The sequence below is a fragment of the Phocoena sinus genome, chromosome 1, assembly GCF_008692025.1.
Source record: "Phocoena sinus isolate mPhoSin1 chromosome 1, mPhoSin1.pri, whole genome shotgun sequence".
Lineage (NCBI taxonomy): Eukaryota > Metazoa > Chordata > Mammalia > Artiodactyla > Phocoenidae > Phocoena > Phocoena sinus.
In genome coordinates this window covers 37000967-37028053 of record NC_045763.1, presented here as the reverse complement: position 1 = coordinate 37028053, position 27087 = coordinate 37000967, and the positions used below count along the sequence as shown (strand labels likewise).

The window sequence follows — 27087 nt, the reverse complement described above, 5'->3', positions numbered from 1 at the left end:
TCCTGTGTTCATCAGAAACATCCTGTATATCTTCACCCTCTTCTCTGAATGTTTCCTTTTAACATAAATCTGCTTCTTTCGGGATTTTCTCTTTTCTTGTCAGCCTTCTCAAGTGGAGGATGACTGTGCTGTTCTCTAGATGGGAGACAGGTGTGCTCCATGGTCTTCATTGCCAATTTCAGACCATTCTTACTCTATCCTCCCTAAAAACCAAACTTTGAATCTAAGACTACAACAGTCACTGCTCCTCTTTATTGAACTTACCTATAAATTCTAGTTCTCACCAATTTGTGCCTGGAAGATTTTATGTCCTGACTCACTGTCTCTTCCTCTAATAATACCCTTGGCAGTTTTTTGGTGCCTACACATGAGCATCTTTACCTCCCTCAACCGTAAGCTTTCACCAGCTCCTCACCCTGTAAGTCCTTAAACCTGGGATTGGTCCAACCTCTTGTGCCTGACACCTGGGTTACAGAGTGCTGCTGGTTAAAGGCACGTATATCTGCAGACTACTGCCACTAGAAATTAAGAACAATAATTGGCATTAGGCCCTGGAGGATCTTTACAGTGAAAGACTTACTTGGGGAGTTCCCTGGTGGCCTAGTGTTTAGGATTCTGGGCTTTTACTGCGTGGTCTGGGTTCAAACTCCAATTGGGGAACTGCCTGCGCAGCGTGGCCAAAAAAAAACTTACTTGAAGCATAAACTCTACTGGAGAAGACAAGATATTTAGACTGTAATAAATGCTATGAAGGAAATAATGTGCTGTCTTAGGGCAAACTTGAGTTAAGATGCTCTTAGATTGCTTCTCTGGGGTGACAAGATACCTGGGGTAAACTGAGACCTGAAAGAAAAAAGGAACATTTTGAAGAGCTGATGATTCCAGTCTGAAGGAACATCAAGTGTGAAAAGCCCTGAGAAGGGTGTGCACTTCTGGAATGGTGGAGTAAGGATCTTTGAAAAACCACTCCTCCAATAAAGCAACGAGAACACTGGCAAAAATCGTCAAAATCAACTTTTTCAGAACTCTGAAATTAACTAAAGACTTACAACAATCCAAGGAGCATTTATTCAAGAACAACAGCTAAAACTTTGTTCAGTGATCTTTATTGCTTTTTAATTTGCCCTAATCCCCTCCCCTTCTCCTGGCTCCACATTAGCTTTGAAAACCAGTAGCCTTCTGGCTAAGGTACTTGTGAAAAGCGGCAGCGTAACAGCAGGTGGAGGAGGCAGATGGGTCTGGAGCTCCCCAAAAGCCGCATCCCCAAAGAACTATCACCATTTAACCTGTCTGGCAGCTGGCTGAAAAGCTCCATTCTTAGGGCTTGTCTTTATTTGATCTCACTCAAAGGTCACTCTGTGAACAGCCCTACCCCTGGTGTTTATAAGAAAAAAAAGTCAGGGGCAACACAACTGCCTGAGGCAGGGTTATGAGTTGGGGCTGACAAGAGGCTGATAAAAAATAATAATAAAAAAAATTTTTAAAAAAGGAGAAATAGGAGAATATGGGAGTTTTTAAAATTCCCACATTTTCCTGGGAATCTAGAAAATCTAGACGGTCATGTGTGTATGCAGGACTGAGTACATGCCCAGTAAAGACCTGCAAAGGCCCTAATATCGGTGATATATGGCTGACCTTGAAGCTCTGCACGAGCAAGTGGAATTTATCTTAGGTTTTCAAGGTTGGTTTAACATCTGAAAATCAATCAATGTAATATACCTTATTAATAATAAAGGGGAAAAAACACATGATCACCTCAAAACACAGAAAAAGCATTTGACAAAATCCAATATCCCTTCATGTTAAAAACACTCAACAAATTAGAGTGTTTAGAACAAATTAGAACTTCTTCACCTGATAAAGGAGCCACAGCTAACATCATAATTAATGATCAGGAACAAGACAAGGATATCCACTCTCACCACTTTTTTTTTCTTCGTCTTTATTTTTTTGGCTGTGTCGGGTCTTCCTTGTGGTGCGCGGGCTTCTCTCTAGTTGCAGTAGGTGGGCTTCTCTCTAGTTGTGGCATGCAGGTTTTCTCTCTCTAGTTGTGGTGCGCGGGCTCCAGGGTGCATGGGTTCTGTAGTTTGCGGCACGTGGGCTCTCTCGTTGAGGTGCGTGAGTTCAGTAGTTGTGGTGTGCGGGCTTAGTCGCCCAACCAGGGATTGAACCGGCATCCCCTGCACTGGAAGGTGGATTCTTTACCATTGGACCACCAGGGAAGTCCCTCTCACCGCTTCTATTCAAAATTACATTGGGTGTTTTATCCAGGGAAATTAGGCAAGAAAAAGAGATAAAACGCATCTTAATTAAAAAGGAAGAAGTCAAACTTTCTCTATTTACAGATGACATGATCCTATATAGAAAGAATCTCAAAAGAATCTACAAAAGAACTATTACAGTTAATAAATGAATTTAGCAAAGTTGCAAGGTACAATATCAACACACAATGGGGGCGGGGGGAGAGGAGATCAATTAGGAGTTTGGGATTAACATATACACACTACTGTACATAAGATAGATAAACATCAAGGACCTACTGTATAGCACAGGGAACTATATTCAATATCTCATAATAATCTATAATGGAAAAGAATCTGAAAAAGAATATATACATATATATATAACTGAATCACTGCTGTACACCTGAAACTAATACATTGTAAATTAACTGTACTTCAATTTTTAAAAAGAGGTTAAAAAAAAGATCAACACACAAAAATCAGTTGTGTTTCTATACACCAGCAATGAACAATCTGAAAAGGAACTTAATAATTCCTTCTGCAATAGCATCCAAAAGAATAAAATACCTAGGAAATAAATTTAACCAAGGAGGTGAAAGAGTTGTACACTATAAAATATTGTTGAAAGAAATTAAAGACCTAAATAAATGGAAAGACATCTTGCATTCATGGATTGGAAGACAATATTAGGATGGCAATACCACCCAGAGTGAATGTAATCCCTATCAAAATTCCATCAGCCTTTTTTGCAGAAATGGAAAAGCTGATCCTTAAATTCATGTGGAATTGCCAGTGTTCCTGAATAGCCAAAACAATATTGAAAAAGAACCAACTTGGAGGACTCACGCTTTCTGATTTCAAAACTTATGGGAGTTCCCTGGTGGCCTAGTGGTTGGGATTTCGGGCTTTCACAACCACGGCCCAAGTTCAATCCCTGGTCAGGGAACTGAGATCCCACAAGCCTCGCGGCACAGCTGAAAAAAAAAAAGAAAACCTTATTACAAACTACAGTAACCAACAGTGAAGTATTGGCATAAGGATAGACATACAGACCGAGGGAATAGCATTTAAAGTCTCAGAAATCAGCCCATTCATATATGTTCATTTTCTTTTTTAAAATTTTATTTTCATTATTTCTTCCAGTTTATTGAGATATAATTGATATATAGCACTGTATAAGCTTCAGTTGTACAGCATGATGATTTGATTTATATACTTATGAAGTGATTATCGCAATAAGTTTAATGAACATCATCTCATATAGATATAAAATAAATAGAAAAAATTTTTTTTCCTGTGAGAAATCTTAGGATTGACTCCCTTAACAACTTTCATGTATAACATACGGCAGTATTAACTATATTTATCATGTTGTACATCACATCCCTAGCACTTACTTATCTTATAAATGGAAGTTTTTACCTTTCGACTGCCTTCATTCAATCCCCTCCTGCCTCTGCCATCAACTGACTTTCAACAAGGTTGCCAAGACAATTCAATGGGGGAAAGAACAGTCTTTACAATAAGTGATGCTGGAAAAACTGGATCTTGACATGCAAAAGAGTAAATTTGGACCCCTACCTCATAGCAGCTACAAAAATTAACTCAAAATGGATCAATGACCTAAATATAAGAACATAAAACTCTTAGAAGAAAACATTAGAGTAAATCTTCACAGCATTGGATTTGGCATGAGATTCTTAGATATGACACCAAAAGCACAAGCAACAACAAAAATGTAAGTTAGACTTCATCGAACTTAAAAACTGTTGTGCTTCAAAGGATACCATCAAGAAAGTGAAGACAACTCACAGTATGAGGGAAAATATTTGCAAATTATACATTTGATAAGGGTCCAGTATCTAGAATATATAAAGAGCTCTTACAAGTCAACAATAAAGACAATCCAACTTAAAAAATGGGCAAAGGACTTGCATATACACAAGAGAATTGAAAACATATGCTCAGACAAAAACTTGTACATGAGTATTCATAGCACAAATGGTCTGTTCATAATGCCAAAAAGTGGAAACAACCCCCAAATTCATCAAGTGAAGGATAAACAAAAAGTATAGCCATGCAATTGGAATATTATTGGGCCATAAAAAGGAGTGAATTGATATATGCTACAACATGATTCTTTAAAACATATGCTAAGTGAAGAAGCCAGACACAAAAGACCACATATGATTCCATTTATATGAAATGTCCAGAATAGGCAAATCCATAGTGAAGGAAAAATAGATTGGTTGTTTCCTGGGGCTGCAGGGAGAGATGAATGGGGGTGTGTATGTGGCTGCTTGAGGGTAATTTTTTTTTTTTTTTAATTGAGGTATAGTTGACGTGCAACAGGATTTCTTTTTGGGTCATAAAAATGTTCTGGAATTAGGGGTGATGGTTGCCCAATTAAATGAGTATACTAAAACCCACTAAATTGTACACTTTAAAAGAGTGAATTTCATACTGTGAATTACACTTCAATAAATGTAAAAATGGATTTGGCATGAAGTCTATTTTCATTATTTTAATTAATCAATTTATTTATTTATTTTTGTGGTACGCGGGCCTCTCACTGTTGTGGCCTCTCCCGCTGCGGAGCACAGGCTCCGGATGCACAGGCCCAGTGGCCATGGCCCACGGGCCCAGCCATTCCACCGCATGTGGGATCTTCTCCGACCGGGGCATGAACCTGTGTCCCCTGCATCGGCAGGCGGACTCTCAACCACTGCGCCACCAGAGAAGCCCACATTTTCATTATTTTTTAAAAAGCCCTGGCATATTCAAGAAATAAAGGCCAGTGTGGTTGGAGAACAGTGAGTGCCTAGAGAACCGTTCATTCATTCATTCAAAATATTTTGTGTGCTTGTCATATGTTCAGGATATTGTGGATAGAGTATTAAAACAAAAATCTTTGTTCTTATGTGCTTAAATAGCTAGTAATTATATAGCACTTATTAAGTGTGAGACATTGTACCTATTGCTTGGTGTGTGAACTCAGTTTTCTTTTCCTTTTTTTTGGGCCACACCGCACAGCTTGTAGGATCTTAATTCCCCAACCAGGGATCCAACCCAGGCCCCTGGCAGTGAGAGCACAGAGTCCTAACCACTGGACCACCAGGGAATTTCAAAACTCAATTTTCATAGTAATTCTATACTGTACAAGCATTATTCCCATTTCAGAGAGCACAGAGGTTAAACAACCCACTTAAGGTTCTGCAGTCAGAGGTCGGATCCCACCCTGCACTATGGCTTAAGAAGCTGGGCTCTTAGCTTCCAAACCATTCTGCTCACATTACATTCTCACTGGACCAATAGAGAGGAGCTGACCAGGTGGGGCCTAATAGGCCATGATAGGGCATTTAGAATTTATTCTTTGTGTTATTAAAGGGTTCCAAGCAGGGGAGAACCTATAAAGATTCTTCTGGCTGCTTGAGGAGAATGGGTCACTGGGAGTTAAGAATTCACAAAGGGGGGCAGTTAGGGAAGATGGTCAGGTCTGGGATGGTGGCATTGGACCTTTGCAATTTAGTATACTAAAACCACTAAATTGTACACAAAATTGTGGGTATTGGTGGCCTTGTTTTACAGATGTGAGAGAAGTTAGGTATCTGGAAGCTTTTAAGGCCTCAAGAGTTAGTGCCATTTCTGTCAAACTTCTGATTTAGCTGAATTTCTGAATCCAGGCCCTCTATTTGGTTATTTAATGGCACCTCAAACTCCTGTAATTTTCTCACCATGAGGTAGAGAATGCCCCTACTTTACAATGAAGTAACTGAGTCTGAGAGGGCTAGAACCTGGTCCATCTGACCCCACTCTTCTCTGGGGTTTCGGCAGTAGCCCACATGACCCATGCCCCACCATGTCTCCCGGACTGAGGCCTTTCTGAAACACACATTTGGTTGTATGGCTCCCAGGCTAAAAACCTTTCAGTGGCACATTACCATTTAGATAATTCACGTTCTGTGACACGGGATCTGGAGTCTTCTAGTTCCCAAACCATACATGCCGTATTGTTTGGTTTCTCAGTCTACCTGGCAAACTTCTCATTTTTCAAGATCAAACGTGTTACCCATCAGATCCTTTCCTGTCTAGCAAGGCAAGTGCTTTCGTGTTAGTGTTGCCACAGAATCTTTTCACATGCCTTGAGCAGACTGTAAATGACAGAGCACCATCTCCTTTCTGCTTACGGCTCCTGTGCCCAGGAGAGGGCCTAGGACCTAGTCAGCATTGAACAAGGCAGAGGTTGGAGTCTTCACCATGTCACTGAAACTGCAGGTGTAGATTTGGTCTCCTGGGTAGAGTACAGAATCAGCACTACCCAGAGTTGCAGTAGGGTCCTAAGTCCCAGAAGGCTCATACACATCCCTGGCACTTCCCACATACCACTCAACAGGCTGATTTTTTTCTCTTTATTGTTAGACACAATGTATAAATACATAAAACAGAAAACAGCAGGGATCCTCTTGGGCCTCAAAAAACAGCAGGGAAGGAAGAGGTCCCGGCAACTTTTTTTCAAGTACAAAACATATAAGTGCCCCGACCAAGGGTATGGAAGGCAGGCCAGGGCCAGCAGAGCTGAACTAAAGGCTCCTTCCCTCTCCCAAGAGCCAGGACAACCCCAGGGAGCTCTCCACCAGCAGCCAGTCCACACAGGCAGAGTGCTGCCCAAGGGAAAACTCTACACCAGAGAGCTTTCCCCTCTTGGAGAGAAGGGCAGCACATAAGATAACTAAAAGCTCCCTCTTTCCATCCTTGTTCCCTTCATGGCTACAACTGAGGAAAAGAAAAGTCGTGTCCCATGCACTCTGACCCCTCCCCAGCTGCCCTGGGCCCAGATGCCCCCATACTTGGCATTTACCAAAGCTTGTCCCAGCTCAGACCTTGACTAGACCCACCAGGTGCCCAGACCCACCAGGTGCCCAGAGTTCGCTGAGGAGGGAAGGGGAGGGGAAAAGGCTGGGTGTGACACCAAACAGATCTTTATTTGCATTCGTCAATGGGGCCGTTTCTTGCTGCTTATTTGTTTGCTGGCCTGCTCTTCTAGCTGCATGGCCAGGCGCAAGGCCTTGAGGACATCTGGAAGGAAAGGGTGGTGCACCCGGGGTTAGTGAGTCTCTCAGAGGCCTCATTCCCTCTGGCAGAGCTGCCATCACCCGCAGAAGGCCCATCCTCTGGCCGCACCCACCTTGCAGGGCTGAGAAGTGCTTGGCTTGCTGGGCCAGGGCACATTCTGCTTTATTCACAAAGGTCTCCAGGTCGTAGTCTGGCTGCTCAGCCATCTCGGAGAGCTCCAGCCAGCCCGGCCCTTCCTGCAACAACACAGCGCGAACCTTGTCAGGTCAATAATGACCAAACCATCTAGCAAATCATTCCTAGGGCTCTACCATCTGCAATGCAGATGCCCACTCCTCCAGCCATGCCCCATACCCTGCCTCCTGATCCTCTCCCAGAAATTCTCAGCTTGAATTCATCCTCTTCCCCACCCCAAATTTGTGCGTGTGCCTTATATCAAATGAATGTTATCATCTGTCTTGATGCTCAAGCCAGAAATCTCAGCAAGAACTTCTTTCACCCTGCTTGTCCCCCAATCCTACTAATTCCACCCCTGAAATGGTTCTTAAATCTCATGCCCTAATTCCAATACCATGGCCATGGTCATAGTTGGTCTAGACACCAACATCTCTCTTGAACTCTAACAATCTTCTAACTGCTCTTAACTCCTAAGTGCCTCTACTCATGCTCGCCCCACATCCCGAAACCAGCCTCTATACTGTGGCCATAGTAAGGTACCTAAAGCTCCGATGTGACCATGTCACCACTCTGCTTTACTCTCTTCAAAGGCATCTACTGCCCTCATAACGAAGTCCAGGCCTTTGGTGTGAACCATTAAGGCCCTTTAGCATCAGGTCCCAGCTGACCTGTCCACAGCCTTGATCTCCTTCCCTCATCTACTCACACCTTTTGCTCTGGCCAGAGTGAACCTCTCATTCTTCCTGAAAGTACCACGTCCTTTCAAACATTTGTACCCTGAGCATGCCACGGAGGGAGGACGCATGTAGGTATTTATCCTACATGTTCCCTCCTCAGTTCTAAGTGCCCCGAGCTCTCCCCTCTGCTCTGCACTCTGAAAGCCCCATTCTTAGGGACTCTCCCCCACTTGCTCTTCCACAGCAGGGATCACAGCAGTGGTAGCATCTACCACTTACTAAATGCTGACTACAGGCTGGGGATGGCTGAGTGCTTTAAAAACATATCACTTAATCCTCAGATGTAACCATCTTGTCTTGCCCATTTTGGGGATGAAGAATCTGGGGGCCCAGTGAAACTCAATGACTTTCACAAGGAAATCAGCTTATAAATAGAAGAGCCACGATTGATCAAGTCTTACTTTCGGGCCTGTTATCCATACTTCAGGTTTTTGGCCCTTGGTCTCAGCACAGGAGCTGGCATATAGAAAGTACTCACCAAACATTCACTGAACAAACAAGACAAGGTTACCCTCCAAACCCTCAGTCAGGAGCATGGGGTAGAGAGACCAGCTCCAGCCAGAACGATGGAGGAAAGCCTATGTGTGCCAGGCTGGGGAAGGAGGTGCGGTAATTAGCTGCTCTAGAAGAGCAGCTGAAAAAATAAATGGAGAATTAAGAAATGCTGGTGTAGACGGCTGCCTCTTGCCACCCCAGCCAGAAGACCCAGGGAGGGGCAAAGCCCAGGTCACGGTCAAGGAATGGCGCTGAGCCCGTGCTAGGATGGATATCCAGTCTCTCCCAGCCCAGGGCTAGCCCTCCACCTGTATAATCTCTTTGAGCTCTTCCATGGCCCTCTCCTCCAGCTCCCTGATCTGAGTCATGGCTTCATTGAAGCTGGACATCTGGGAAGACAGTTCCTCCTCTTCCTTGGAGAACTAAGGGGGCAAAAGCAGAGACACAACAGTGTGGGCCAGTCCCCATCTCAGGAGGCCACGTTTCTGTCTTGCCTGGCCCACCCTGCCCCTTACATTGCCTGTGCTCAGGGCCCTGTCAGAGCTGGCTTCCATCTCTTCTGTTTCCATCTGAGTTGGCTGCTCCCCACTGGGCCCACTGTGGGGGCTCAGCTCCTTGACCCTGAGAAAACAAGAAGGTCTCAGATCCCACAGCAGCCTCCTTGGCACTCACGAGTGTGCAGCACCACTCAGATTGCGAGACTTCGAGGAGATGGACTAGCAGCTTTGCTTTGGCCTAGGAGAAGTCCCTCACTCACACTGCTCCCCACCAAAGCCTGAGGGGATCGGAAAAAACCTTGTAGCATCATATATGAACTCCCAGGCCTCAGATTCAGTGAGTCACAGAAGAGGAGACAATGGGCACTGAGTCGCCAGAGCTTCCTCCCCACTCTCATTGCTGTCATTCCCTCCCCCATCCTGCACCCCCTCCCCATCCCACCTGGTGTAGGTACTAGTACCTGTCTGCATATCTTAGTGTATTTAAAGTATATTCACAGGAGCTTATGCCTGGTGAGATCATGGCGATCTGCAAAAGAGGGAATGGGCACTTAAAGGTCAAGGGTCACAGGGTAAGAGTGCTCTTGGGGAGGCTGCCAGTAGGAGTTCTTTAGGCTGCTAATACCCACGTGGAATTGGGGGCAGAACCCATTAAGCAACCACTCTGTGCCAGGCAACTTGCTCCATGAGCCCTGCAAACTAAGGTGCCTTAAAAATTGGTCCCTGGGGACTTCCCTGGTGGTGCAGTGGTTAAGAATCCGCCTGCCAATGCAGGGGACATGGGTTTGAGCCCTGGTCCGGGAAGATCTCACATACCGCGGAGCAACTAAGCCCGTGCACCACAACTACTGAGCCTGTGCTCTAGAGCCTGCGAGCCACAACTACTGAAGCCCGCATGCCTAGAGCCCGTGCTCTGCAACAAGAGAAGCCACTGCAATGAGAAGCCTGCGCACCACAACGAAGAGTAGCCCCCGCTCGCCGCAACTAGAGAAAACCTGTGCACAGCAACAAAGACCCAACGCGGCCACACACACACAAAAAAAAATCACTCACAGTTGTGGCCCTCTATTTCCTAGGCTGGGAGCCAATGACCCCTGAGGGAAGCCACAGAAGAGACGAGGACTGCCTCTCCTGCTTCCCCAAAGGTCCTCCTTCTGAATTCTCCAGCCCCCTTTTCATCAGGTAAGGGAGGAATGACCTTCCCCAAAACAAGAGCTGCACGGACATACAATAAAGGGAGAAGACCCTTTCCTCCCCTCTTGGGTAGGCAAAGAGGAGCCTGGTGTCCAAAAGCAGGGGGTGAAGCCCAGTCAAGTTAGAGCCTAGAAACCCAGGTGGCCAAGAGCACCAAGCCTCTTGCCCAGGGACAGGAGTGCACCACCTCCAAAGGGACCCTACTCACCATGCAGGTCCTTGAGTTCTCCCCGATAAAGGAGTCCCTTAGCACCTGTGTCAGCTTGCTCTCGCGGAACGGGGTGTGAGCTTTGTTCTGTCCCAGGGCCCTGATGCACTCCTGGGGCACAGCAGGGGAAGCTGAGGTCCCCTCCCTCCTCTTGAGATGCCCACTCTCTCCCTCCCTCCCCCAGCAGCCCTCCAGGCCAACCCCCTCCCCTCCAGCTGGGCTCCACTACCTTCAGAGCCAGGAGACTCTTGTTGATTTCTGCGCCCTCCATGCGGGTCTGCCGGTCAGCACTGGAAGTGTCTGCGCCTCGCTCGTTCCCTGCCAGATCCACCAAAGAGAACTTGCCATGCACTCTCCCTTTGGCTCGAAGAAGAATCTGGAAACAGGCGTGGGAGCGGGAAGAGCTGGAGTTGGCAAATGTCTGCCCAGAGGTCCTGTGGCAAAGGAGGACAAAGAAGGACTATGAGCTCCCAGGGTCACCAGCCACCATGGCACCCCACGTTCCAAAGCAGTCAGTTCTCCGGTAGCAGAGGGACATAGGTCAGGACTCTAAGATGTCTTGTGTCATCCTGTCCCACTTCTGTCCTGCCCTCCCTCCAGCTCTGGACCTAGTGGCTTACCCTTGCAGTCAAAGTACTGGATTCTGTGTGAGGGCCTTGGCCAGACCCCAGGGCCCATAGGACATGGGGAAGCATGAGTTGCCTCTGCTGCAGGGCACACAGGGAAGGAGGGGCTGTCATGAACCACTTGCTGCAACTCAAGGGCCCTGGGGTGGGCAGCCCTCTCCCTGGGCCTCCATAAGCTGCCCAGCATCCACTGCACCACACCTAGGGCCCTGGTAGTGCACTTCCCTACCTCTATACAGGAAGGGAGCTGTGGCTCCATCACTTCCAGCCTAGAGCACAACCAGAGCTCCTGTCTCCCACCACAGAGGGAGGGAACAGCAAGGAGAAACCCAGAGAAGCCAGGAAGCATGCCTTTGGGTAAAAGCCGGGGAATAAAGCCTGCCTTGGTCAGATTCAAGATACTTTGACTCGACCCTGATAAGTCTCGTCCTGGGTCATCGGCCCCATTGAGACCACTTAAGGCAGAGGCCTTCAGAGCCCGCACCAAGCCAGGGAGAGTGGCGCTCTGTGGAAACAGCAAAGGACTCAGCGCTAGTCTGTTACCTGACCTGGCATTAGAAGGTGGCCCCTTCCCCTGGCCGGAACTCTGACCTGCAGGCACTGCCTATGTCGATCATCTTGATGACGTCATCAGCACAGCTCACCACGTGCTCCTGCAGCCCCACCACCTGCACCTGCTGCTTGCCATCCTCTAGCACGCGCAGCTTGGCCTTCTTGTTGAGCAGGTCGAACAGCTGTGTCAGGCAGGGGAACAAGGCCAAGGCCATCAGGCGCCGGGCACCCCACTGACTCCTCCCTCCTTCAGGGCCGGTCCCAGCTTAGACAAGGGCTGGCAGCAGGAAAAGCAGGAGAGGCTGAGCTGGGTTATGCCAGACTAGCAGCGGACAGTCCACTTGGGAGCTGAACCAGACTGCCTCAGTTTGATGCGACCCTGCTACTTTACTAGCTATGTGAACCTGGACAAGTACTTAGCCACCTAGCCTCGTTTCTCATCTGTACAATAGTGACAGTGACAGTAATACTTCCTAGTAGGATTGTGGTGATGAGCTGAGACAAGTAAAGCACTTAGAATAGTGCTTAGCACCTAGTGACATCTTAATAAGCAACCCTAGCTATTATTATTATCTAGACCCCACTTGGGGAAGATGACTCTGCAAAAGCATAGAGGTAGAAAGATACATAGACATCTATAGAGAGAACACGAGTGTGAGAATGGGGAAGAAGAGAGTTGTGAGGGAGGTGTGTGGAGGGAGGACAGGGCACACACAGGCAAACCTCCCATCTGAGAGGTGGCCCTGAGGCATATTCCTGCCATGCTTGTTGAGCGTGGGTACCATCCCACCATTGGATGAAAGCTCCCACACGTTTGGGCGAAGTGGCCCAGAGGCTTGACAACCCACAGGTTGTTTGGCTTCTACAATTTCTAGCCAACCTCAAGGTTTCTGAAACTTCAGGGGCCCCAACAGCATAAACAAAGGGCTCCCTGCCAGCTACCTTCCCATTATAGATCTCGAAGAATGTCACATAGACTTCCAGGCCCAGGTTCCGGTATCGGGGCTGATTCTTCAGGAGGAAGACGTCCCGGGCTGTGGGGAGAGAGGCTGGATTAAGTAAGCGACCTGCCCTTCTGTGCCCAACCCCACTGTGGCAGAACACACTACTTACAGGCCATCGCATAGATCCCTTTCGATGCGTTCTGGGCTTTCCCACAGAGGTCTCCACCCATCGTCTGCAAAGGGAGGGGGCAGAAGACCGTGGTAAAGGGCCCTTGGCCTAGGCAGGGCACTACTGGCTCCACCACCATAGTGGGCCACACCAAAGCTGGGAGGGGAGGCTGGACCTACAAAGGCCCCTCCTTGAACCTGGCACAGCAAAGGCATCTGGAGATGGGGCATCTGCACTGAGGGGATTTTCTGCAACAAACTCATTGTCCTCCTTTTCAGAGACCCAGAATTCCGCTATGGGTAGGCTTGCTCTCTGCCAGGCCTGAATACTCACATGAGTCTTACCACTTCCTGTCTGGCCATATGCAAAACAGGTTGCTTTTCCCCCTTCAAAGATTGTCTGTACGAGTGGCCTTGCTGTGAACCTAGGAGAAAGGATGGGGAAGAGTGTACATCTCTCCTCAAATGTGCTCCCTGGAACATGGAGCACAAAGCAGGACTCCTGGAGGCCTCCTTCCAAGTATGAGCACACCTCTCACACAAAGTGGTCCCACCTGACCCCATCCCCACTTATAAATTTGAAATTCTCCTAGCCACCTGGGGAGAGCTGGACCGACCTGCAGGCTGATGGTCCACGCTCTAACTGAGCACCTCCTCTACCCTGGAGACACAAGGTGAAAGCTTGAGCTTAGCAGCCGACTTCCAGCATAAGATATGCTACAAAGATCAAAGAAACCATCTAAAGTAGGAACCTAAATTATTTTAGGCTTTGTGGGCCTAAAATAGGTCTCTTCCATATATATACATACATACATACATAAATATACATATATATTTAATGATTCTTTTTTTTTTTTTCTTGCGGTACGCGGGCCTCTCACCGCTGTGGCTCCTCCCGTTGCGGAGCACAGGCTCCAGACGCGCAGGCTCAGCGGCCATGGCTCACGGGCCCGGCCGCTCCGCGGCATGTGGGATCTTCCCGGACCGGGGCACGAACCCGTGTCCCCTGCATCGGCAGGCGGACTCCCAACCACTGCGCGACCAGGGAAGCCCTTAATGATTCTTTAAAAACACAAAATCCATTCTTAATTTGAGAGCCATATAAGAAGGGATTGCAAGCCAAATTTGGTCCATGGACTATAGTTTATCAACCTCTGGTCTAGAGCAGTGCTGTCCGATAGTAGCCACTGCCACACATGGCTATTGAGCACTGGAAATGTGGCTAGTGTAACTGAATTTTTTTTTTTGGCCACAGCGCATGGCTTGCGGGATCTTAGTTCCCCAACCAGGGATCGAACCCAAGCCCCCTGCAGTGGAAGCACAGATTCTTAACCACTGGAGTGCCAGGGAAGTCCCTGAAGAACTGAATTTTTAACTTTATTTAAACAGTCGCATGAGGCTAGTGGGTGTTGTATTGGACAGAGTAGTTCCAGAGTTTGCTGAGTCTGCTAAGCCCAGTGGGAAATGGGTGGCTGCACAGGACATAGGAAGAACCCCTAGGGCTTGCCCAGCCCAGCTTCAAAGAGTGCAATGGGTAATACCTCACTTCTGTCCACTCAAGCGTGGGCCACTAAAGCTGAAAAACGGGATGGGACAGCCCCAACAGGGCCTTCCAGGTGCTGGGAGCCAGAGCCAGCTCTGTGTCATGGCCCATCCAAAGAAAACACAAGAGGAAGCCAGGAAGGGCTTCAGGGTCAGCATGTCTGTGAGCGTGAGTGTTACCACAATGTCCCTCATTGGAAAGAGTAAAGTGTCAGGGGGAAGGAGGAGAAACAAAGAGGCAAGGGACTAACCTGTAGACGACTTCATTTGAAGCTGTTTCGTCAAATGCGAAGTCAAAGCAGAATGCTTGGTTCTCCAGGTACTTTGTTAAATCCACTTTTAACTTGGGCTCATGTACCAAGAGGACACACTTGCTAGGAACGGAAATCACATCAATTTCTTTCTTGGCCAATTCTGCAGAAGGACAGTATTTCAGGGGATACTCCCTGGACACGGGGGAACCCACAGTCAGTCCAAAGCCTCATTCTGACTGAATAGGGCTTACCTTGTTTATTCAGCGGTCGTTTCCTAACACAAACACATATCCTGTGCTCTTCAATCTTCGAGGATGAGAAAAGACAACCAAGAGCAAAAGGTCAGAGCAATATTGAAAGAAAGCTTGTCCACAACCTGTCCAGTTCTAATCCCAAGTTTGGCTCAGGCAAGGGCCAAGATCTAACACTGGAACCCACTATGCCCATAGTTACTCTGGAGCGTAAGAAGGTAGCTCTGAATTTTCTTCCCAGTTTCCTCACTCTGCTGCCTATAGGAGGGTTCAGCACACTTTCGTGATTAGTAGTAAGAATCTAGCCAACCTACTGAAGCAGGGAGTATGGGGGTGTGGGAGTTGATAAAGATCAGACTCTCCCATCTAGGCCTCACTAGCTCCAGCCCACCAAAGGGTATTAAAAAATCCCTTGAGGGTGAGTGAAGATTCCTGCACGCTCTCATTGCCTTAAGAGATGATTCTGTCTCTCACTTGTACACCTACTCGGGAAAAGAATCTGAAAAGGAATCGTGTGTGTGTGTGTGTGTGTGTGTGTGTGTGTGTGTGTGTGTATTTACATATATATGGAGAGAGAGAGAGAGACTCAATCACTGTGCTGTACAACCAACACAATGTTGAAATCAACTATGTTTTAAAAAAAAATTGTACACCTACTCAGGAAGGAGAGGTAGAAACCCTTTGGGATTACTTACAGGATCAGTCACAGTAAGTGGATGACATTCCAAAGTAGCCCGAAATTCTTTAATCATCCGGGAAAATTCCCAGTTTGGAAAGTTGTTGTCATACTCCTGTTTGGGATAGGAGTGAAGAAAGACTGACTGCCAAGATGTTATGTGCTCTCAGGCCTCAGTGCTAGGAACAGCAACAACAGCTCTTCATGTGCACACAGCCCTGCAGGGCTGACAAGCCCCCATACAATCTCACTGCCCCCAACTCTGGCTCTGGGCAGAGAACCCAGGAACAAAGTCTTGGGAACAAAGATTGGCAGGGGGCCTAGGCATGCACAAACCACTCTAGAATCTGGGGCAAGAGCCACTGTCCCACATCTTAGGAGACCAGCAGGCTGGGATTCCCCTGTGCCATTAACCCAACTAAAGGGAAATAATCCAAACTGGAACTCCACTGTGGCACCCCTGCATACACGCAACTAGGAAGTTGGGGGAGGCAGGCAACTGTGCCCAGCAGCCCACTGGACACTGAACTGTGTGATGGGCGTGCCCATTGGACAATCAGCAGCAAACATTCCTCATCTGAGGGCCTTCAGAAGAATATCTGAATTATTTGTTCTCTGAATCCTGATGAGAAACTAGTTAAACTTCTTGGATATCAGAACTGGAGCCTCAGAAATGCTGGGGCCGTACTGTTATCTCTGTTGCAGACAAGGTTTCAGTTAAGGATGCCTGTCCAAAAACCTTTGCCCTTGCTTCCCAAGAAAGGTACCTGAGCTCGTTTTATTCTCATTTCAGAGTTCTGGGCTCTTTTCTCTTCTCGCTTGTTCTTCATTTTTTCCATTTCCTTCACAATACAAGATTTCCTCCGAACTAGGGGGAGGAAAAAAAAGGAAGCCCTTTCTTTTACCTGTCTAGGCCAGCCTGTTCTTCTCTGGCTGTTGTGTTGAGTCCTGGACCTTTCCCAGGACTAGGCCTTCTCTAGACCCTTGCTCTTATGTCACCATATGCATGGAGAGGAAGCAACAGCTATGACTCTTGGGATGGCCAAGCCCACAAGAGACTTGCTAATGTGGGCACTCCAGGTCTAACCCAAGCTCTCTCTATGCCTCTGTGGCATCTTCTCAACAACCAGAAGAGGTGAGATCATCCCTGCTTGGTCTTGGTGGGCACTCTGGGCTGTTCTTCGGGTGTTGGCCAAGACTTTAGCTGTGATAGCACCTCAACTACATCAGAGGGCTCCTGCCACCTGGCAGTGACAGGGTCACCTCTTGTGAAAGATTGATTCCGTGGCCACAGGGAAACACGACCCCATGTGACAAACATGGTTTGAATTCAGGTGCCAAGGCAAGCCAGGTGTGGGACAGGCTGTAACTACCTATCCTGCACTAGGAGCAGGGCAGCAGACAGCTCAGCGTGTCTACCTGAGTTCACAGGGTTTGCAGAAGAGCTGCCTTGGACGGAGGAATGGACTTGCTCTTCCACCTCCTCGTTGACCATCGTCAATGGTATCTCAGCCACTGCAGGGCAGGAGGGCCTAGTGGGGCCGGCTGTGGGGGAACAAGAGTCATTGGAGAAGCAGGCAGGCATACGGCAGCCATGCTCATCTAAGCCCTAGCGGGTCATAGGCCAGGAGGAAGGCTACCGACTGCCAGCTCAGCAAGGGCTCAGGCTCCTACCGTGTGAGCAAAGTTCAGGCTTTTTCCTGCATCTCGGCCCACACCTTGAACCCAACAAGTCCCTCCACAGGGGCTGGCTCCTGGGGTCAAGAAATCTTAAAGAGGGTGGTCGGGGCAAAAAAAAAAAAAAAAAAAAAATCTTAAAGAGTGTGTGAGTAGCTCAGTGTGGGCTTCACCATGAAGGGCAAAGCCTTTAAAGGCCTGAACTCTTCAGGCTTGACCAAGCATGGGTTCTCAGGCCAGGCCAGGCCTTTCTACTCATTTAGGAGAAATTTCTGACTTCAGAACCCAGGTGGTTAACAGGAGCAAGGACTGAAACCTAGGAATAATGGGAAACTGAGCAACAACCAACCATATATTTTTTTAAAATAAATTTATTTATTTTTATTTTATTTTTGGCTGCGTTGGGTCTTTGTTGCTGCGTGCAGGCTTTTCTCTGGTTGCGGCAAGCAGGGATTACTCTTCTTTGCCGTGTGCGAGCTTCTCATTGCGGTGGCTTCTCTTGTTGTGGAGCACAGGCTCTAGGTGCGCAGGCTTCAGTAGTTGTGGCTCACGGGCTTAGTTGCTCCGTGGCATGTGGGGTCTTCCAGGGCGAGGGATCAAACCCGTGTCCCCTGCATTGGCAGGTGGATTCTTAACCACTGCGCCACCAGGGAAGCCCCAACCAACCATACTGATTCAACCCAGAAAGGTACAACCCACGGTGACTCACTACTTCCCATACCTGGTCGTGACCCTTTTGTTTGCCTTCACTTTATTAGAGCTGAATTTGATACACATTAAATGTAATGATTACAAAAATCACCTACTTTATTGACTAATAACTAGTAAAGTTGACAATTAAAAATGTTTGGGACTACCCTCTACCCTGCTGGTGCAGTGGTTAAGAATCCACCTGCCAATGCAGGCGACACGGGTTCAATCCCTGGTCAGGAAGATCCCACGTGTTGCGGAGCAACTAAAGCCCATGCACCACAACTACTGAGCCTGCGCTCTAGAGCCTGTGAGCCACAACTACTGAAGCCCGCGAGCCACAACTACTGAGCCTGCGAGCCACAACTACTGAAGCCAGCGCTCCTAGAGCCCGTGCTCCAAAACAAGAGAAGCCACCACAGTGAGAAGCTTGCGCACCGCAACGAAGAGTAACCCCCACTTGCTGCAACTAGAGAAAGCCTGCGCGCAGCAACAAAGACCCAGTGCAGCCAAAAATAAATTTTAAAAAAAAGTTTTAAAAACTCCATTTATATAAAGTCAAAAAAAAGAGAAAAAGTTAATTTATGCAATCTGAAGTCAGGACGTAGGTACCCTTGGGGGCTTAGGAACTGGGAGTGGGTCTGAGGGGGACTTTTGGGGGTGCTGGTAATGCTCTGTTTGATCTGGGTGTCAGTTACATGAGTGTGTTCACTGTGAACTATGTAGTTAACGATAGGTTTACTCTTCTGTATATATATTATGTTTAAATAAAGTTTAAAAAGTAAAGTGAGATGATTTCCAGATAAGGGAGCAGTGGGGCAGGAGCAGAACAATACAAAAGCCAGGGAGTGTAGGAATCCTAGGATATTCTAGAACAGGTTCAGGGCGATGTGTGAGGACCACTCCAGGGCCTCAAACAAGGAGAACAGATTCATTACTCACTGGGAACTGAAAACTGCTTGCGGGAGTTTGCAGATGCAGGCAGTTCCACCTCCATATCATTCTCCTGAGTGGTGATGCGAACCTCTGGGACAGTGGACATGCGAGTGGAGCGGCCTCGGAGACCTGAAGGACCAAGGGCAGAAGCCGATCAGTGCAGCATGATCAGGAGAGCCAACAGGCATAATAGAGGGGCCGTTGGGGGTAACCCTCCAAGAGTCTATACAGGAAAGGAGCCCACCAACTCCCCATTCCTTCCACCCAAGGAAAGGAAAAATTAGAAAGGCCAAGTACTAGTGACCCGAAAACTAATTTGTTACGTTCTGCAATCTGAGAGCTCCTGAGGGCTCCCACAAGAGCATCTGTCTTGAGTAAATGGAGGGACCTACAGACAATCTGAAATCATTTCTGGAGACATAGGCCTAATCCCTGAAAAAAAGTATTCTTAACCTTAGCAACAGCACCTACCATTCTACAATCTTCCCATACCACGAAACATCATGAGGTAAGTATCAGTATTCCCAACTAATGGAAGATGACATTAAGGCACAGAAAAATTAAGCAACTTGCCCAATGCCACTCAACTAGTAAGTGTCAGAACCAGGATGTGAACCCAAGACTGCCAGATTCCAGTCTGGGCTTTTTCCACTGCTCCAAGATATTTTACAGAGCCAGGCCTGGGCCACATCTTTAGAAACCATGGGATCAGCTACCTGAATTTTCTGGAATCTTAAAAGAATGCTTAACTGAGAGAAACAATTAAGTTATACTTTAATTCTTGCCAATTTCTACCCATCTATATAGTTTCTCTCCATAAGAAAGAAAGAATGTACCTATAAATAAAAGAAGTAGTGAATTTGGAAATAAAACACTGGTGTCATATAAGCAAATATCAACTTGTACTGAATTTGAGTTTCCTAAATTTGGGCTGATCTGATGGCTCTATATAATCCCTATTTTTCATAAAGAGCATGAATTATTATAATTTTCCTATTTCTCAAAAGATCTATAATCTTGTGTTTCATTTCTACTGTTCAATATCATGCACATTCATTAAGGTTTTTTTTTCCATTAAAAGGAGCAGTGAAAAAAAAAAAAAAAAGAAAAAAAAGGAGCAGTGGCAGTATCCTTTCGTGTCATGCACGTGGAGTGGGATGGCTGCCACCCCCATCTCTCTTGCAGGCCCTTACGGTGGTATAGCCTGCAAGAGAGGGCCAGCAACACACCAGTCATGCCCAGCTGAAGCTCAAAACTGCACCACCTTTTACCTTGGGCCCCCGGGAACCTGAAGCTCCAGGCATGTCATTTCTGGGCCCAAGGTGGCTGTGTTATGTCAAGGCAGTGATACCCCCTGGACTGGGACAGGCTGTGAGGTATAGCTGGTTCTGGGTTATAAGCTGGATTATTTGGGCAGTTTGTGCCTACAGCCACTGTCACAGATGACTGTAGTCAAAGTAGGTTTATGCTGACTCCTTCTGCAGAGAAAGCCCAACCTTCTGTCGGAGTTCGAGGCATTGTTATTATCTGTCCAATCTCACCCCACCCCCAGATCACCACAGCACTGCCAACTCTACTTCTAAATGGCCCTGACCTAGCTTTTCTCACAGCCTGCCCACCACCTCACTCCAAGGCATGTTGTTCCCCCAAGGAGAGAAAACAAGCCCACAATGGCTGATTACTGCTCTGGATTCCACAGTCCAGTCAGCAAATTTCCCAAATGCACCAAGTCCCTGAGAGGTTGGCCTAAGTAAGAGCTGTAGGTTGAACTGCTGAATTCTTTCTCTCCTTTTCTTTTTTTTAAACTGATTTAGAGGTATGACTGACATATAAAAAGCTGTAGATATTGAATGTGTACAATTTGATGGGTTTGGAGGTAGGTATACACCCATGAAACCATTATCACAATCAATGCCATAAACCTACTCATCACCTCCAAAAGTTTCCTCCTGCTCCCTTTGTTTTGTATTTTGTTTTTTCCTTTTGTGGTAAGAACACTTAACATAAGATCTACCCTCACAGTAAATTTCTAAGTATACAATACAGTATTATTAATCATAGGTCCTATGTTGTACATTAAATCTCCAGAACTTCTTTATCTTGCATAACTGAAACTCTGTACCCTTTGACCAACACCTCTCCCTTTCTTCCTCCGTGTAGGTTAGATTCTTCCTCACTGAGTAAGATGCTTGGAAGACAGGGCAGGACTCAGTCCACACAAAAGCCACCTGCTAAACTGGAGCAATGAGTCTACTTCACAGCTTCCTGAGCTCCAAGAACATCATTCTTGGCACAAACCCCATGACAGTGAGCCAGTAGAAATCCATTTACCTTCCTTTGGAGCAGGAATTTTGGAGCTGACTGATCTGCGCTTTTGTTTCTGAAAAACAAAACAAACCACCACAATATATGGCTCTTATCAATTCTCAAGGGCCTATCCTGGGCCCATGTGCTGTGCTAAAGAACTAAGCAGCCCCAGAAAACAAACCAGCAAAGAGCCAACAAGCCAAATGGGGCACTGGCTGCAGTCAGGTGACAGGCACCTACCTGAACCGTTACATTCTCCTGCAGGGGCAGATTGTCCTTTGGGTGTAAAGGAAGAAGCTGTAAGATTTCTGGGTTTATTGCAGCCACATCATCAAAATCAATCTGCAAGGAGCAAGTAAAAGCTTCTGTGAACAACATAGCTTGTTCAATCCAATTGCATCTCTGCAATCAAGGCTACCCCTAGATTCAGACTTTATAAACTTTAAGTTCCACCAAGTACTAATAGCTATAAACAAATATTTATTCCCTAGTCGTGTTTTACCATCTAGATGGATATTGCTTTCTGATTCCAAGCCAATGGTACCTGTCAGTGATGAGAATGAGGTGAAGAGGAAGGCAGACAGGCAGGCAAACAGTCAGGAAGTCCACAGCAGATCTAGGCCACTCAGCTCCCCTACTGCTCTGCGGGGCAGTGGGGTCCTACTGGGCATAGCCCCCTGAGCACCCCTTGCTGCCTGACACCAAGGAGGAAACAAGTTCTAACTGCCCACTGATAGTCAAATGGAGGGCCCTTCAGGATCTTATGGGCAGGGACCAGTTCCTGAGAGCCGCTACCTAATCCTAAATCTACCTACATTTTCTACTGGGCCCAGAAACTTCAGACCCAGAAACTTCTTCCCCAGTCTTAGTGTCCTGCTCAGGCCTTCCCTACTTCCTGCTCATGCCTGCAATAAGGTCACAATTCTAGGTTTACATCACCAGAGTCCTGAAACCCTCTGGGGACAACTCAAACTTCACCAGCATACTTCACAGCAGGTTCAAACACACCTAAATAGTACCAACTTGATTATTTCTGTTTCAAAATGTGAAAGAGCTGAAGCATGTACTCCAGGGTGAGAGCTTCACCTCCTACATATGCAACCTTTATGTATTAATCAGCTATTCAAACACTTATTAGGCATGAGTAAGGCTGTAGGGGGAAGGTATTCAAAAATGAATTAAGACATGTATTGCCCTTGCTTTCAGTGAGCTCATATGCTAGTGGGAGACACAAGCCATGTGCACAAAGGGCTAGAAACCAAAGCAGCATGGGATAGACGAGAAGGACAGAACCACCAAATGCAAAAGCTGGCGAGTACTTCAGTAGCCAGGCTTCTATCCACTTTTCTTGGACAGCTACAGACCCTTACCCTCCCCCACTCCCCCGATTCCAATCCCTAGACTACAGAGAGCATAAACAACACAGGAGACCAAAGTTCTGACATTAACTGATCCTCACTTTGATGATTCAGGAGGAAGGAATAAGAGTGAGAGTGTGAAGGCAGCGAGACACTAGGCAGGATCATAGAGTGGGGAACTGCCCCATTTGTCCCTGGCACTACTTTGGAAGGAGTGTGTGGTATAAAGAAAAAAAGTTGATTGGGATCAGATCTTGAAAAGGCTTTAATTCCTCACTAAGAAGTTTGGACTTTATTCCAAAGGCAATATTTAAGCTGGAGTGAGACCCAATAAGAGCTGTATTCCTAAACGAACAACAAAAACAAAAATAAGTCACACGGAACTGCTAATAGATGGTTGACAGGAATTTTAGGAACCTCTTGATTCAAGGACAGATAATGTAAAGAATTCAGTTCTTCTATTTCTCAGATATACCACCTAAATATATGCATACCTACCATAAGGCACGATACTAAGCAAGCCCTTTACATGTGTTATCTGTTAAGCTCCACGGAAGAGGGTCCAGGTCTGTCTTATTCACTTCTGTATCCCCAGTACCAAACACACGGGCTGGCATTTTGGAACCAGTACAAATGGATTTGTTGAATAAGTCCTCAAAACAACCCAAAATAAGTAAATATTATCATCCTCGTTTTAGAAATGAGGAAGTTGAATTTTTAAGAGGGACAGAAACGTGCCTGAGAACACATTAAGTAGGGGCAGAGCCAGACTCTAGAATTCAGGTTTTCATACTCTTAGCTTGGTGACCTCTTCACCACACCACAATGCCTCTAAAACATAAATATCTTAGGTACATCCCTCCTCTTCTCAAAATCCTTCCAAGGCTCCCACTGCCTACAGAATAAAATCTTAAACAACTTACTGCCAGAGACAAAGACCCTCTAGTTTCCTTTTTTAGCCTTTTTGCTGCTGCCAAGCATCCTTGGCCTTCCTCAATGCCCGGAGCCAGCTTCTTTACCAGTCCCCATGAGGGCCATCTCACTGTTTCTGTTAAGCTTTCTGGCCCCCACAAGCCCAGCTCATCCTCAGTGAGTTTCCACCTCTGAGCTGCTCTAGCATTATTCATCTGTAGTTGCCTTCTATTATTTGGTGTTTCAGAAACATACTTTTGTCTCCCCAACTAGATTATCAATTTTGCTCCCCAAATCAATATCATAGGTAGTGTGCACTCAGAGCTAGCTTGGGTGGGCAAGGTTTTAGAATTCTGTGCAGTTTACTTTCTAGAAACACAACAGAAACTGTTGATTGCTTCAATTTAGAACAGGCCTGCCTAAATAAAATCCCAATGCATTCAAAGAGGACCATATTTAAGACTAGGGAGGACAAGTCGACATCAAAAACAAGGCTGACACAAGTTCCATTTCCACACACATCTTTTAGGTAGGAAGGTGTTAAATGTGGTACAGGCATACTCATAGAACCTACCTCTTTGCCCTTTGTGGCTCCTCCTTCGGTCCATTCCACCGAAACGCAGGATTTCTCCAAGTTCACAGTCCTTACATTGGCACTGTGAATTAAGCCTATAGTATGGAAAGATCAGAGTTACCCATCTTTTTCACTTTTAGGATCGCACAGAGACTCTTAATGTAGAGTTGGCCTGAAGGAAGGGACAGTTGACTTTCTTTCTAACCCCAGGAGACAAACCACCTGACACTTCACCCTTGGAATATCCCACAGTGAGGTAGGCAAGGAACAGTTCTTAAAACTGAGCTGCAGAGGATAAGGACTCATCCCTACTCAAAAGAGAGCCTGCTATGTGGTGAAGGTATGTTTGGGCAGGGGAATCACTCTAGTGCTTAGGTGAGCAGTTCCTCAACACAGCACTGAGGCTCTAGCGCCCTCAGGTTTCCCTATCTCACTCCTGACCTTTATGTCAGACAATTCTAGTGATATAGGTGTTAGACCTGCCAGAGGTGAGGTAGCTGCTCAACTAAAAAAGAGAGGGTAGGATTGCAAGCTCCTGAAGAGCAGGGATCTCGTCTGTCTCGTTACCCTGAATCCCAGTATCTGACATACAGCAAGTGCACAGCGTTTATGGGAGAACAGAGGGGCCAGAAAGCCGAGGTCCCTGCAAGAGCAGGGCAGTTGCAGGGGCGAACTTTGGAGGGGAAATGAATCCAGCAACCCTGACGTCCCGGAGAGGTCCAGTGACACAAAGGAGCTCCGCTCATTCCTGAAGGACGGGGAGGGGACCCACCGCCAGTGCAGAGGCCCCTGGCCCTGGTAGAGAAGACTGACTGCCAGTGCGGAGACCTAGACCTGGGGGGTGGAGGGGAATCCCCAATAGTGATTCAGGGCCTGCTGTTTGGGGAGGGGAGGTAATCTCTGCCGTCTCAGCCCACGGGTCCCCTTGGCCTCAGGACCCCGTCCCTCACCATTACTGCGTTGTATCTTGATGGCGAGACCGGGAAACAGGCGAGCCTGAAGAAGCGACGAGTCCATGGGTAGGCAGGAGCTCCGGGAAGAGAAACGCGAAATGCCAGAAAATCACCACTCTACCAACACTGAGAAGTCTTAACGCCGCGTAAACCGCCGAAGTTTAAATCCCGCGCGCCGGCGTCCCTAAACGTCATCACGCTGTCGCCGGCCTCTCTTCCGCCAATCAGCGGCGCCCTGCGGAGCCTGTTGGGATACGTAGTCTCCGGGGGAGGGGCGCCTTCCGGGGCATGGGACCGCCTACTCGTCAGACCACAGCGGAGAATGCAGGGCTTGCAGAGAGCTTCGGGAACCGTCGCGGCCGGAGGGGACAGATTACAGGCATTCAGAGGGTTGCAGTACTGCTGGGGTTCCCTAAACTGAGAAACCTCAAGATGGTGTCTCAGAGGGAGGGCTCACGGGTCCTACAGTCATGGGTTCGAATCCGAACTTCTTTAGTTGCCTGCTCAGTGACCTCGGACAAGTTACAAACTTTACCTCTTCACGCAGTGGGGAGCATGTTTCCTCCCTCGCGGAATTATTGCTAAGTTTCAACGAGGGGCTGTCATTTACAATGAATGGAAGACCAGATTCACTGATTTTTTATCGAGTGTCTACCACGTGGTAGGCATGGTGCAAGGCGCTGGAGATAGCAATAATGAAAGCGACACGTAGTTCTTGCCCTCGAACTAACATTTCTAACGTGAACAGGGGACAAAAAGAAGAAAATTACAAGTAAATTACGATATGTAGTAAGTGCTCTGAGGGAAACCGAGAACTGGAATACAGAAAAATGGAAGAACCTACTTTAGATAAAATAGGGGAGAAATCTTTGAAGTGATACTTAACCTGACTCTAGAGAACAAGGAGGAATGTCAAAATGAAGGGCAGGGAGGTGGAGAGGCTTCCAGACTAAGATCTGACAATGATATATGCAAAGGCCTTGAGGTGGGACAGAACTTGATCTTGAAGAACTGAAAGAAGCCTGTATGGATAGAAGGCAATAGGTGAGGGGGAGAAGAATGAGATCAACTTAGCATCTTGTATCCCATAGTAATATTATAATTTTGGCTTTTGTCCTAATGAGAAATCATTGAAGAATTTTGAGCAGAGGAGTGACAAGATCTGAATTACATTTGATTTTATGTTTATTGGGCTTGCTGCTGTGTGGAGAACTGATTTGAAGCGGGCAGGACTGGAAGTGAGGTGACCTAGTAGGCAAGAGATTATACCGGCCTAGCCTGGGGTCATGATACTGGAAATGTAGCTAAGAGGATGGATTAAAGGTGTACCTTATTTGGGAGGTGGAAAGGTGGAGTGAATGGTTCTTGCTGATGGGTTTGTGAAAGGATTTTAGTCTAAAATGAAACAGGAGGATCTGAAATGGAGAATCTCACAAAGGCACCCTCCAAAGAATGGAACTTAGAGACTGATTTCCCATAATTGCCTGGTTTACAGAAAACAGACTTATTTCCTGACCAATGAACATCCACCAAGAATTACTCCCCATCCTCAAGCCAATTAACTTAATACTTTAGGACTCTGGTCAGACGTGCTTCTGGTCCATAAACACAACTCTGCCCAAACCCTCAACGGACTTGCTTGTATCTTGCTATAGCATATGTTTCTCAAATTGCAACTCAATTTCTGATAGGTCGAGCTTGCCTTGGTTTGCCTCTGTTTAGGTTGACAGGTTGGATACGTGAGTGAAGGAGAAGGGATAATCATGGATGACTGCTGGTTTCTGGCTAGAGCAACTGGGTGGGTGGTGGACTATTTCTTGAAATAGGAGAGTGGGGTTATGAAGGAAACAGTTTGGGGCGGGGGTTAGGTCAAAAGCTTCACTTTGGTCATGTTGAGTCTGAGATATATACAAGACTTCAGAGTGGAGGTGTCAGGTTAGCAGTTGGATACCCGAATTAGGAGCTCAGGGAGAGATCCAGGCCAGAGATAGAGATTTGGCAGTCATTTTAGGTAGATGTATTCAGAGTCCTGGAACTAAATGA

The 27087-nt window shown here is 46.9% G+C and overlaps 1 protein-coding gene across 2 annotated transcripts; it reads right to left on the bottom strand.

The window, feature by feature from the left end:
- Positions 1–1952: 1952 nt before the first annotated feature.
- KIF2C (kinesin family member 2C) lies at positions 1953–25207 on the bottom strand. 2 transcript variants are annotated; one of them, XR_004350672.1, is made up of 22 exons: positions 25042–25190; positions 24092–24186; positions 21488–21589; positions 21272–21320; positions 18947–19069; positions 17057–17182; positions 16405–16505; positions 15657–15752; positions 14962–15016; positions 14708–14870; positions 13249–13339; positions 12916–12979; positions 12745–12836; positions 11842–11984; positions 10854–11058; positions 10625–10735; positions 9684–9751; positions 9241–9346; positions 9034–9147; positions 7429–7552; positions 3090–3217; positions 1953–2239 (listed from the first exon to the last, which is right to left on the bottom strand). XR_004350672.1 is itself a non-coding variant. In XM_032637012.1 (21 exons), the coding sequence occupies exons 1-21, from the start codon at positions 25106–25108 to the stop codon at positions 7237–7239; spliced, it is 2178 nt and encodes a 725-aa protein (XP_032492903.1). In that variant the 5' UTR covers positions 25109–25207; the 3' UTR covers positions 6639–7236. The 2 variants fall into 2 exon arrangements, 1 of the variants encoding a protein (XP_032492903.1); XM_032637012.1 differs by lacking the exons at positions 1953–2239; positions 3090–3217 and adding an exon at positions 6639–7319 and having other exon boundaries at positions 25042–25207.
- Positions 25208–27087: the final 1880 nt, after the last annotated feature.

Coding starts and splice junctions, on each gene's coding strand:
- KIF2C (XM_032637012.1), bottom strand. CDS start 25,108: ATGGACTCGTCGCTTCTTCAGGCTCGCCTGTTTCCCGGTCTCGCCATC. Junction 14,871..14,961: donor ACGACCGCTGAATAAACAAG/GTAAGCCCTATT, acceptor GTCCTTCTGCAG/AATTGGCCAAGAAAGAAATT. Junction 7,320..7,428: donor GCACTTCTCAGCCCTGCAAG/GTGGGTGCGGCC, acceptor CTTTCCTTCCAG/ATGTCCTCAAGGCCTTGCGC.